The following is a 13,919-nucleotide window of genomic DNA, read 5'->3' as shown; positions in this document are numbered from 1 at the left end:
GAGTAGCTCTTTAGCGTAATGCAAACAGTTGCTACAGGTATTTAGAAAGGACGCACTCAGAACGCATCATAGTATTTTGAACGGATTCTTTCATCGCTTTGGCATAAAAATGGCTTATTGGGGATTTAAAAAGAACGTGAAAAGCCAAGAAAACTACCCAATGGGGGGGGGGTAAAAAGATGACAAAATCCAGGAATACTGATTAAGAGGCTTTGGATGAAAATCTTAGTGAGTCAGACAGATGCTGGGAGCTACCTATGACTCAGGTAGATACTTTTTTCCCCTTCGAAGGATTGGATGCTAATATATATAAATATAAAAATGTCACCTTTATTTAACCAGGTAGGCCAGTTGAGAACAAGTTCTCATTTACAACTGCGACCTGGCCAAGATAGAGCAAAGCAGTGCGACAAAAACAACAGAGTTACACATAAACAAACATAAACAATCATACAGTCAATAACACAATAGAAAAATCTGTATACAGTGTGTGCAAATGAAGTAAGGAGGTAAGGCAATAAATAGGCCAATAGTGGCAAAGTAATTACAATTTAGCAATTTACACTGGAGTGATATGTGCAGGTGAGGATGTGCAAGTAGAAATACTGGTGTGCAAAAGAGCAGGGGGAAAAAATGTGGGGATGATGTAGGTAGCTGGTTGGATGGGCTATTTACAGATGGGCTGTGTACAGCTGCAGCGATCGGTAAGCTGCTCTGACAGCTGACGCTTAAAGTTAGTGAGGGAGATAAGTCTCCAACTTCAGTGACTTTTTAAAAATTTGTTCCAGTCATTGGCAGCAGAGAACTGTAAGGAAAGGCGGCTAAAGGAGGTGTTGGCATTGGGGATGACCAGTGGAATATACCTGCTGGAGCATGTGCTACGGGTGGGTGTTACTATGGTGACCAGTGAGCTGAGATAAGGAAGAGCTTTACCTAGCAAAGACTTATCAATGACCTGGAGCCAGTGGGTTTGGTGACGAATATGTAGCGAGGACCAGACAACGAGAACATACAGGTCGCAGTGGTGGGTAGTATATGGGGCTTTTGTGACAAAACGGATGGCACTGTGATAGACTGCATCCAATTTGATGAGTAGAGTGTTGGAGGCTATTTTGTAAATGACATCGCCGAAGTCAAGGATCGGTAGAATGGTCAGTTTTACAAGGGTATGTTTGGCAGCATGAGTGAAGGAGGCTTTGTTGCGAAATAGGAAGGCAATTCTAGATTTAACTTTGGATTGGAGATGCTTAATGTGAGTCTGGAAGGAGAGTTTACAGACTAGCCACACACCTAGGTATTTATAGTTGTCCATATATTCTAAGTCAGAACCGTCTAGAGTAGTGATGCTAGTCAGGCGGGAGGGTGCATTTAGTTTTACTACCATTTAAGAGCAGTTGGAGGCCACGGAAGGAGTGTTGTATGGCGTTGAAGCTCGTTTGGAGGTTTGTTAACACAGTGTCCAAAGAAGGGCCAGATGTATATAGAATGGTGTCGTCTGTGTAGAGGTGGATCACAAAATCACCAGCACCCAGAGCGAGTGTATATACAAAAGTATGTTGACAACTTCAAATGAGTGGATTCGGTTATTTCAGCCACACCCGTTGCTGACATATGTATAAAATCGAGCACACAGCCATGCAAACATTGCCAGTAGAATGGACTTGCTGCTCTGTACACTTTCAACATGGCACCGTAATAGGATGACACCATTCCAACAAGTCAGTTCGTCAAATTTCTGCCCTGCTGGAGAGGCCCCGGACAACTACGTGCTGTTATTGTGAAGTGGAAACGTCTAGGAGCAACAACGGCTCAGCTGCGAAGTGGTAGGCCACACAAGCTCACAGAACGGAACCACCAAGTGCTGAAGCGTGTAGTACTTTAAAAAAAATCTGTCCTCGGTTGCAACACTCACTACCGAGTTCCAAACTGCCTTGAAGTCGGGAACTTCATGAAATGAGTGTTCATGGCCGAGCAGCTGCACACAAGAGAACGCTACCTGCTTGAATGCTGCCAGACTGTTCGTCGGGAGCTTCATGAAATGAGTGTCCATGGCCGAGCAGATGCACACAAGAGAACGCTACCTGCTTGAATGCATAGTGCCAACTGTAAAGTTTGGTGGACGAGGAATAATGTTCTGGGGCTGTTATTCATTGTTCGGGCTAAGGCCCTTAGTTCCAGTGAAGGGAAACGTTGCGAGCTACTAATATTTTTCTAGCTTTCAAATAGGCACATTCGTCTCTCCTGGAACTTTCCCCCGGGTTCTTAGTGTTCTTAGTGTACAAGAAAGTAGAAAGTGTTTGTCAACATACCTGGTAAAATAATGTTTCATAAATAACTAAGGAGGGCCCTATAAAATCTGTTTATTTTCCTCCCAAATTCTGCTTTATATCTTCTGAGTTTTACTTTTTCTGTTTTTAGATTTGTTTAGTTTTTCACTCAAAATTACAATTATTGATAGAGATCAATGACACTGGATGTTCAGAGTCCATTCTAAAAAAATTATAGAAGAGACAGAAACGCTTATGGGGGAGGTGTTGCTATATATATATATATATATTCAGAGCCATAACCCTGTAATGCTTAGAGAATATGTTATTGAAGTGTTGTGGTTGCAGGTTCACCTTGCACATATAAAGCCTTTTCTTTTGGGATGTTGCTATACGCCACCAAGTCTGGTAGGTTGATTAATAACCCGAACCAGATTACAGGCATTGGTTACAGTGAGAAGCTTCTTCTTGATGATAACCAGTCAATATTCAGGTCCCCAAGAAAGTAAACCTCTCAGTCTATGTGATGTAAACAGTCAAGCATTTCACATTATATTATTTAGATACTGAGTGTTAACACTGTGTTTACAAACACTACAGGAGATAATCCACATGTATTGATCATATTTTTCCTAATATTGTAGAACTTTGTTCTAAAGCTGTATCCGTACCAAGTGATCACAATATAGTGGGTCTATCCAGTAAAGCCAAAGTTCCAAAAGCTGTGGCTAAAATAGTGTATAAGAGATTGTACAAAATATTTTGTAGATGATAATACAAATACTTGTTGGTCCAGACACTATACTTGATGAATTTATGCTTCCTCCAATTATTGATAAACATGCACCTGTTAGAACTATTAATGCTCACTGGATTGATGAGGAATTGAAAAACTATGGTTGAAAAAGCTGGGGCAAAAGGAGTGGCTAATAAGTCTGGCTGCCCATCGGACTGGCTGATTTACTGCAAATTCAGAAATTATGTGACTAAACTCAACAAAAAGAAGAAGAATTATTATGAAGCCAAGATCAATGACAAAGAAAAATGGGGGGGGGGCGACGACGACTTGAGTACTTTAAATTGAATTACGGGCAGGAAAACTAATTCAACTCCATCTTTCATTGAATCAGATGGCGTATTAATCACAAAACCATTTGATGTTGAGAAATATTTTAATGATAACTTAATTGGCAAAGTGGGCAAACTTAGGCAGGAAATGCCAAAAAACAAACGGTGAGCCATTGTACTAAATGCATAAAAAAGCGAATAACAAAAGAAAAGCTTTGTACGTTTGAATTTTGTGAAGTTAATGCAGGAGAGGTGGAAAATGTATTGTTATTGTATTGTTATAATAATGACAAACCTCCTGGCATTGACAACTTAGATGGAAAGTTACTGAGGATTGTAGCTGACTCTATAGCCACTCCTATCTGTCATACCTATAATCTGAGCCTAGAGGAAAGTCTTTATCCTCAGGCCTGGAGGGAAGCCAAAGTCATTCCTTTCCCAAGAGTGGTAAAGCAACCTTTACGGGTTCTAACAGGAGACCTATCAGCTTGCTGCAAACTGTTGGAAGAATTGTGTTTGATAAAAATACAATGCCATTACTCTGTAAACAAATTAACAACAGACTTTCAACATGCTTATAGAGAAGGACACTCAACATGTACTGTACGGACACAAATGACTCATGATTGGTTGAAAGAAATTGATAATAAGAAGATTGTGGGAGCTTTACTGTTCGATTTCAGTGCAGCCTTTGACATTATCGACCATAACCTGTTGTTGAGAAAATGTATGTGTTATGGCTTTTCAACCTCTGCCATATCGTGGATTCAGAGCTATCAAATAGAATTCAGAGGGTTTTATTTAATGGAAGCTTCTCTAATATCAAACCTGTAAAGTGTGGTGTACCGCAGGGCAGCTCTCTAGGCCCTCTACTCTTTCCTATTTTTACCAATGACCTGCCACTGGCATTAAACAAAGCACATGAGTCAATGTATGATGCTGATGATTCAACCATACATGCATCAGCAACCACATATAATGAAGTCACTGAAATGAAGAGCATTACATTTGGTACAAATCATTCACAAAGTTCAAGACCTCAGCTGAGGCATGTAATGAATGGTGATGGCTGTTGAACATGTTGAGTAGACCAAAGTTACTTGGTGTTACCTCAGATTGTAAACTTTCATGGTCAAAACAGAGATTAAACGGTTGTAAAGAGGAGTTGAAGTATGTCTGCAATAACGAGATGCTCTGCTTTTTTGACAAAACACTCCACAAAGCAAGTCCTGCGGGCTCTAGGGTAGCCTAGGGGCGGCAGGGTAGCCTAGGGGTTAGAGTGTTGGACTAGCAACTGGAAGGTTGCAAGTTCAAAACTCCCGAGCTGGCAAGTCTGTCGTTCTGAACAGGCAGTTAACCCACCGTCATTGAAAATAAGTTGTTCTTAACTGACTTGCCTGTTAAATAAAGGTAAAATAAAATAATAATTTAAAAAACAAACAAAATTATTGTCCAGTCATATGTTCAAGTGCAGCAAAGAAAGACCTAGTTAAGCTACACCTGGCCCAGAACCATGGCACATCTTGCTCTTCGTTGTAATCAGAGGGCTAATACTAATACTATGCATGCCAGTCTCTCTTGGCTGAGAGTTGAGGAAAGACTGACTGAGTCAGTTCTTGTTTTTTTATAAGAAACAATGTGTTGGAAATTAATTATTTTTTGCATAGTCAACTTACACACAGCACTGATACACACACTTACTCCACCCACCACACATGCCACCAGAGGTCTTTTCACAGTCCCCAGGTCCAGAACAAATTTTATGAAATGTACAGTATTATACAGAGCCATTAGTGCATGGAACTCCCTTCCATTTTATATAGGGTGGGTGAACAGCAAACCTGGGTTCAAAAATGAATAAAGCAACAACGCATAGATGCACACACGCTACATGTTAATATTTGTTTAATAATTTCAAATGTAAAGACTTTTGTCTGTAATGTCTTTTTTCTAATGTGTTTAGACCCCAGTAAGACTAGCTGGATCCCCCGTGGCGCCGGCTAATGGGGATTCTAATCAATGGCCGCAAAAATCTGTCCCTTTAATTGTGCATCTAGCGAGTGAGCAATGTGCCACCTAATGTGCTGATCTAGCAATGGTTCTGTACTGCTGCTGCTCAATTCATGGCAAAGTTCTCAAATAACCAATAATAGATACAAATGATATTCAGTGCATTCGGAAAGTATTCAGACCTCTTCCCCTTTTCCACATCTAAAATTGATTAAAATGTTTTCCTCATCAACCTACACACAATTCCCATAATGACAGAGAGAAAACAGGTTTTAGAAATGTTTATTTAAAAAAAAAAAAAAGAAATACTTTTAATATTCAGACCCTTTGCTATGAGATTAGAAATTGAGCTCAGGCGCATCCTGTTTCCATTGATCATCCTTGAGATGTTTCTACAACTTGATTGGAGTCCACCTGTGGTAACTTCAATTGATTGGACATGATTTGGAAAGGCACACACCTGTCTGTATAAGGTCCCACAGTTGACAGTGCATGTCAGAGCAAATACCAAGCCATGAGGTCGAAGGAATTGTCCGTAGAGCTCCGAGAGAGGATTGTGCAGATCTGGGGAAGGGTTCCAAAAAATGTCTGCAGCAATGAAGGTTGTCAAGAACATAGTGGCCTCCATCATTCTTAAATGGAACAAGTTAGGAACCACCAAGACTCTTAAGCTGACCTCCCGGCCAAACTGAGCAATAGTGGGAGAAGGGCCTTGGTCAGGGAGGTTACCAAGAATCCAATGATCACTCTGACAGAGCTCCAGAGTTCTCTGAGGAGGTGGGAGAACCTTCTAGAAGGACAAACATCTCTGCAGCACTCCACCAATTAGGCCTTTATGGTAGAGTGACCAGACAGAATCCACTACTCAGTAAAAAGCACATGACAGCCAGCTTGGAGTTTGCCAAAAACTACCTAGAGAACTCGAAGACCATGAGAAACAAGATTCTGGTCTGATGAAACCAAAATTGAACTCTTTGGCCTGAATTCCAAGAGTCCCGTCTAGAGGAAACCTGGCACATTCCCTACGGTGAAGCATGGTGGTGGCAGCATCATGCTGTGGGGATGTTTTTCAGCGGCAGGGACTGGGAGACAAGTCAAGATTGAGGGAAAGATGAAAAACTGCTCCAGAGTGTGCAGGACCTCAGACTGGGGCAAAGTTTCACCTGTCAACAGGATAACAACCCTAAGCACACAGACAAGACAACGCAGGAGTGGCTTCGGGACAAGTCTCTGAATGTCCTTTAGTGGCCCAGTCAATGCCCGGACTTGAACCAGATCAAACATCTCTGGAAACAGCTTTGCAGCGACGCTCCCCATCCAACCTGACAGAGCTTGAGAGGATCTGCAGAGAATAATGGGAGAAACTCGCCAAATACAGGTGTACCAAGCTTGTAGTGTCACACCCAAGAAGAATCTAGGCTGTAATCGCTGCCAAAAGGTGCTTCAACAAAGTACTGGGTAAAGGGTCTGAATACTTATGTAAATGTGATATTTCCATTTAGTTTATACATTTGCTAAAATTTGAAAAAAACGTTTTTGCTTTGTCATTATGGAGTATTGTGTGTAGATTGATGATGGGAAAAAAAACAATTTAATAAATTTTAGTATAAGGCTGTAACGTAAAAAAAAGTGGAAAAAGTCAAGGGTTCTGAATACTTTCTGAATACGCTGAATTTCCTCCAGATATAATTCTGCTAGGTAAGCCTACTTTGCAGTTAACATTTCATTGAGAAGGATTTGGGGCAAAGTTTTCTGTCAACCCACAAGACGGTTATCACATCAACAGGCTGGCTAGATACGGAGTGATAGACAAACGCGTTCACCAGACAGACAGATGGACAATAATTGGCAGATAGTGTTAGATTAGTTTTTTTTTAAGCCAATAGTGGATAACCAGGGTTGGGATAATGTTGTGTTGATTAAATAGTAGCTGGGAGTTTGCAGTGTCAGATACTTGTGAGATTTGTTTATGACAGTTTGTGGTGGAACACTTAAATTGCATGTACTTTCAGAATTGTTTGGCGAGCTACTCATAGGTAGGCTGGTAGCTACTGGTAGCTGGTAGCTACTGGTAGCTGGCGATCGACCCGTTGTGAGACACCTGTTCTAACCTAACACCAGGCCTGGCTGTACCCTGACCTGCTAAACCTCTTCAGTCTACAGTTGGCCAGTAGGCTATGGTTTGAGTAAAGAGCATATCAATACCAGTTAAAATGCTTTGGCCATACCAGTCTCTGTGCTGACAGTCAACACTAGTTCTACAGAGTGCCTACTAAACCTCACCTAATGATGCGCTGGGCAGCGTATTGGTGTAAGCAGCGGAACTGGGCTGACATATTGGCCAGGGCTGCCAGGCAGTTGGTGTGCAGGTACTTATCCTGGAAGAGAGGAAATAAGAGACGTACAATGACCTTCCTTGAAGTCCATTGAGATGCGTACTAAGTATAGTTTAAAATTTGAATGTCACGTGCCAACTCTAAACCCAACAATGCAGTAATCAATATCAATGTAGTACTAAAAACAACATAAGTTTGAACAAAAACACATGAGAAATTAAAATCTAAAGTAGGCCTAAACAAAGTGTATGTGGTCATGTAGGTGTGTGTGTGTCCAGGGTTTTTACTGCATATAAAAGTATTGGGGCGGGGCGGGGTGTTTTTTTCCAGGCCGTCTATGTCCAAACAGTAAAAACTGAAATGACTAAAACCAGATAAAAAGTATGTAGAAAATATAATTTATATATATTTTTTTATAATCTCAGAACTAACAATCACCAAAATAGAAGGAGAATCTATTTGAACAAAAATAAAACGCAACATGCAACAATTTCAAGGATTCTACTGAGTTACAGATTATATATGGAAATCTTATTGAAATAAAATCATTAGGCCCTAATCTATGGATTTCACATGACTGGGAATACAGATATGTGTCTGTTGGTCACTGGTGTGACCACCATTTGCCTCATGCAGCGTGACACATCTCCTTCACATAGTTGATCAGGCTGTTGATTGTGGCCTGTGGAATGTTGTCCCATTCCTCTTCAATGGCTGTGGAATGTTGTCCCACTCCTCTTCAATGGCTGTGGAATGTTGTCCCACTCCTCTTCAATGGCTGTGGAATGTTGTCCCCACTCCTCTTCAATGGCTGTAGAATGTTTGTCCCCACTCCTCTTCAATGGCTGTGGAATGTTGTCCCACTCCTCTTCAATGGCTGTGGAATGTTGTCCCACTCCTCTTCAATGGCTGTGGAATGTTGTCCCACTACTCTTCAATGGCTGTGGAATGTTGTCCCACTACTCTTCAATGGCTGTGGAATGTTGTCCCACTACTCTTCAATGGCTGTGGAATGTTGTCCCACTCCTCTTCAATGGCTGTGGAATGTTGTCCCACTCCTCTTCAATGGCTGTGGAATGTTGTCCCACTCCTCTTCAATGGCTGTGGAATGTTGTCCCACTCCTCTTCAATGGCTGTGGAATGTTGTCCCACTCCTCTTCAATGGCTGTGGAATGTTGTCCCACTCCGCTTCAATGGCTGTGCGAAGTTGCTGGACATTATCAGGAACTGGAACACACTGTCGCAAACATTGATCCAGAGGATCCCAAACATGCTCAATGGGGGACATGTCTGGTCAGTATGCAGGCCATGGAAGAACTGGAACATTTTCGGCTTCCAGGAAGTGTGTACAGATCCTTGGGGCAGTGCATTTATCATGCTGAAACATGAGGTGATGGCAGAGGATCAATGTAATGACAATGGGCCTCAGGATCTTGTCACGATATCGCTGTTCATTCAGATTTCCATCAATAAAATGCAATTATGTTCGTTGTCCATAGCTTATGCCTGCCCATCCCATAACCCCACCGACACCATGGGGCACTCTGTTCATATCAGCAAACCACTTGATCACACGACCCCATACACTTGTTCTGCGGTTCCGAGGCCGATTGGACGTACTGCTTAATTCTCTAAAAACAACGTTGGAGACGGCTTATGTAGAGAAATCATCATTCAATTCTCTGGCAACAACTCTGATGAACATTCCTGCAGTCAGCATGCTAATTGCACGCTCCCTCAACACAATCTGTGGCATTGTCTTGTGTGAAAAAACTGCACATTTTAGAGTGGCCTTTTATTGTCCCTTACACAAGGTGCACCTGTGTAATGGATTATCTTGGCAAAGGAGAAATGCTCACTAAAAAGGATATAAACAAATTTGTGCACAACATTTGAGAGATAAGCCTTTTCTGAATATGGACCAAAACTTTACATGTTGCGTTTTTATTAGATTTTCTATATTTTATTGCATACAAATCTCTCTCTTAGCCTGATGGCAAGAATGTGTAGAATTGCAGGAAATTAGTCAACAGGACCACACCCATGGGCATGCCACAGGTCACCACCTAAACCCCATTTTGATCCAGAAAAAACCCTGTGTGTGCATGTGTGTTCATGCACTGCATATGCATGTACATCCATGTGTGTTTAACTCACCCTGGTCCGTGTCATGTTGTACTGGATGGTGCGTATGACCACCAGGATGAGTAGACTACCCAGAGAGATCTCTGTTAACTGACGTTCTGAATACCACGTTATGTTCTTCAATACCTGAGAGAGAGGGAGACAACATAAGAAATGGCTATTTAAATGGTAGCTACTACAGTAGGTAACAACCCATTAGTGGATAGTAGCCACCACTGTTCCTTCCTAATCTCGTAGACAGTAGATACCACTGTTCCTTCCTAATCTCGTAGACACCACTGTTCCTTCCTAATCTCGTAGACACCACTGTTCCTTCCTAATCTCGTAGACACCACTGTTCCTTCCTAATCTCGTAGACACCACTGTTCCTTCCTAATCTCGTAGACACCACTGTTCCTTCCTAATCTCGTAGACAGTAGATACCACTGTTCCTTCCTAATCTCGTAGATACCACTATTCCTTCCTAATCTCGTAGACACCACTGTTCCTTCCTAATCTCGTAGACACCACTGTTCCTTCCTAATCTCGTAGATAGTAGATACCACTGTTCCTACCTAATCTCGTAGATACCACTATTCCTTCCTAATCTCGTAGATATTAGATACCACTGTTCCTACCTAATCTCGTAGATACCACTATTCTTTCCTAATCTCTTAGATAGTAGATACCACTGTTCCTTCCTAATCTCGTAGACAGTAGCTACCACTGTTCCTACCTAACCTCGTAGATAGTAGCTACCACTGTTCCTACCTAACCTCGTAGATAGTAGATCCCACTGTTCCTACCTAATCTCTTAGATAGTAGATACCACTGTTCCTTCCTAACCTCGTAGACAGTAGATACCACTATTCCTTCCTAACCTCGTAGACAGTAGATTCCACTGTTCCTTCCTAACCTCGTAGACAGTAGATACCACTATTCCTTCCTAACCTCGTAGACACCACTATTCCTTCCTAACCTCGTAGACACCACTATTCCTTCCTAACCTCGTAGATAGTAGATACCACTATTCCTTCCTAACCTCGTAGATAGTAGATACCACTATTCCTTACTAACCTCGTAGACACCACTATTCCTTCCTAACCTCGTAGATAGTAGATACCACTGTTCCTACCTAATCTCTTAGACAGTAGATACCACTGTTCCTTCCTAATCTCGTAGATACCACTATTCCTTCCTAACCTCGTAGACACCACTGTTCCTTCCTAATCTCGTAGATAGTAGATACCACTGTTCCTTCCTAACCTCGTAGACACCACTATTCCTTCCTAACCTCGTAGATAGTAGATACCACTGTTCCTTCCTAATCTCGTAGACAGTAGATACCACTATTCCTTCCTAACCTCGTAGATAGTAGATACCACTGTTCCTTCCTAACCTCGTAGACAGTAGATACCACTATTCCTTCCTAACCTCGTAGATACCACTATTCCTTCCTAACCTCGTAGACAGTAGATTCCACTGTTCCTTCCTAACCTCGTAGACAGTACATACCACTATTCCTTCCTAACCTCGTAGACACCACTATTCCTTCCTAACCTCGTAGACAGTAGATACCACTGTTCCTTCCTAATCTCGTAGATAGTAGATACCACTGTTCCTTCCTAACCTCGTAGATAGTAGATACCACTGTTCCTTCCTAATCTCATAGATAGTAGACACCACTATTCCTTCCTAACCTCGTAGACACCACTGTTCCTTCCTAACCTCGTAGATAGTAGATACCACTATTCCTTCCTAACCTAGTAGATAGTAGATACCACTGTTCCTTCCTAACCTCGTAGACACCACTGTTCCTTCCTAACCTCGTAGATAGTAGATACCACTATTCCTTCCTAACCTAGTAGATAGTAGATACCACTGTTCCTTCCTAACCTCGTAGACACCACTGTTCCTTCCTAACCTCGTAGATAGTAGATACCACTATTCCTTCCTAACCTAGTAGATAGTAGATACCACTGTTCCTTCCTAACCTCGTAGACACCACTGTTCCTTCCTAACCTCGTAGATAGTAGATACCACTGTTCCTTCCTAACCTCGTAGACAGTAGATACCACTATTCCTTCCTAACCTCGTAGACACCACTATTCCTTCCTAACCTCGTAGATAGTAGATACCACTGTTCCTTCCTAATATCGTAGATAGTAGATTCCACTATTCCTTCCTAATATCGTAGATAGTAGATACCACTATTCCTTACTAACCTCATAGATAGTAGATCAAACTATTCCTTCCTAACCTCGTAGACAGTAGATACCACTATTCCTTCCCAACCTCGTAGATAGTAGATACCACTGTTCCTTCCTAATCTCATAGACAGTAGATACCACTATTCCTTCCTAACCTCGTAGATACCACTATTCCTTCCTAACCTCGTAGACAGTAGATTCCACTGTTCCTTCCTAACCTCGTAGACAGTAGATACCACTATTCCTTCCTAACCTCGTAGATACCACTATTCCTTCCTAACCTCGTAGACAGTAGATTCCAATGTTCCTTCCTAACCTCGTAGACAGTAGATACCACTATTCCTTCCTAACCTCGAAGATACCACTATTCCTTCCTAATCTCGTAGATAGTAGATCCCACTGTTCCTTCCTAACCTTGTAAATAGTAGATACCACTATTCCTTCCTAACCTCGTAGACACCACTATTCCTACCTAACCTCGTAGACAGTAGCTACCACTATTCCTTCCTAACCTCGTAGCTACCACTGTTCCTTCCTAACCTCGTAGACACCACTATTCCTTCCTAACCTCGTAGACACCACTATTCCTTCCTAACCTCGTAGACAGTAGATACCACTGTTCCTTCCTAACCTCGTAAATAGTAGATACCACTATTCCTTCCTAACCTCGTAGACACCACTATTCCTACCTAACCTCGTAGACAGTAGCTACCACTATTCCTTCCTAACCTCGTAGCTACCACTGTTCCTTCCTAACCTCGTAGACACCACTATTCCTTCCTAACCTCGTAGACACCACTATTCCTTCCTAACCTCGTAGACAGTAGATACCACTGTTCCTTCCTAATCTCGTAGATAGTAGATACCACTATTCCTTACTAACCTCATAGATAGTAGATCCCACTATTCCTTCCTAACCTCGTAGACAGTAGATACCACTATTCCTTCCCAACCTCGTAGATAGTAGATACCACTATTCCTTCCTAATATCATAGACAGTAGATACCACTATTCCTTCCAAACCTCGTAGACACCAATATTCCTTCCTAACCTCGTAGATAGTAGATACCACTGTTCCTTGCTAACCTCGTAGACAGTAGATACCACTATTCCTTCCTAACCTCGTAGATACCACTATTCCTTCCTAACCTCGTAGACAGTAGATTCCACTGTTCCTTCCTTCCTAACTGAGTCAGGTTTGTAGGCCTCCTTGCTCGCACACGCTTTTTCAGTTCTGCCCACAAACTTTCTATAGGATTGAGGTCAGGGCTTTGTGATGGCCACTCCAATACCTTGACTTTGTGGCCTTAAGCCATTTTGACACAACTTTGGAACTATGCTTGCGGTCATTGTCCATTTGGAAGACCCATTTGCAACCAAGCTTCAACTTCCTGACTGATGTCTTGAGATGTTGCTTCAATATATTCACACAATTTTCCTCCCTCTTTATGCCATCTATTTTGTGAAGTGCACCAGTCCCTCCTGCAGCAAAGCACCCCCAAAAATTAGGCTGTTATCACTGTGCTTCACAGTTGGGATGGTGTTCTTCAACTCCACCTTTTTCCTCCAAACATAACGATGGTCATTATGGCCAAACAGTTCTATTTTTGTTTCATCCGACCAGAGGACATTTCTCCAAAAAGTACAATCTTTGTCCCCATGTGAAAACCGTAGTCTGGCTTTTTTATGGCGGTTGTGGAGCAATGGCTTCTTCCTTGCTGAGCAGCCTTTCAGGTTATGTCGATATAGGACTCGTTTTGCTGTGGATAGATACTTTTGTACCTGTTTCTTCCAGCATCTTCACAAGGTCCTTTGCTGTTGTTCTAGGATTGATTTGCACTTTTCGCACCAAAGTACATTAATCTCTAGGAGACAGAATGCGTCTCCTCCCTGAGCAGTATGAC

At 42.0% G+C, this 13,919-nt stretch overlaps 1 protein-coding gene across 4 annotated transcripts in view; it reads right to left on the bottom strand.

The window, feature by feature from the left end:
- Positions 1-13,919, bottom strand: part of dym (dymeclin) — a 221,875-nt gene that overhangs the window by 111,122 nt on the left and 96,834 nt on the right. For all 4 annotated transcript variants that reach the window (XM_052458491.1, XM_052458492.1, XM_052458493.1 and 1 more), the window contains exons 12-13: positions 9,839-9,952; positions 7,629-7,723 (exon numbers count right to left, since the gene is read on the bottom strand). In XM_052458491.1, coding sequence (XP_052314451.1) covers positions 7,629-7,723; positions 9,839-9,952 — 209 coding nt within the window. The remainder of the gene's footprint in view (positions 1-7,628; positions 7,724-9,838; positions 9,953-13,919) is intronic.

The sequence above is a fragment of the Oncorhynchus keta genome, chromosome 12 (assembly GCF_023373465.1).
Source record: "Oncorhynchus keta strain PuntledgeMale-10-30-2019 chromosome 12, Oket_V2, whole genome shotgun sequence".
Taxonomy (NCBI): domain Eukaryota; kingdom Metazoa; phylum Chordata; class Actinopteri; order Salmoniformes; family Salmonidae; genus Oncorhynchus; species Oncorhynchus keta.
The sequence above is the reverse complement of the archived record's forward strand: the minus strand, read 5'-3'. Positions and strand labels throughout refer to the sequence as shown.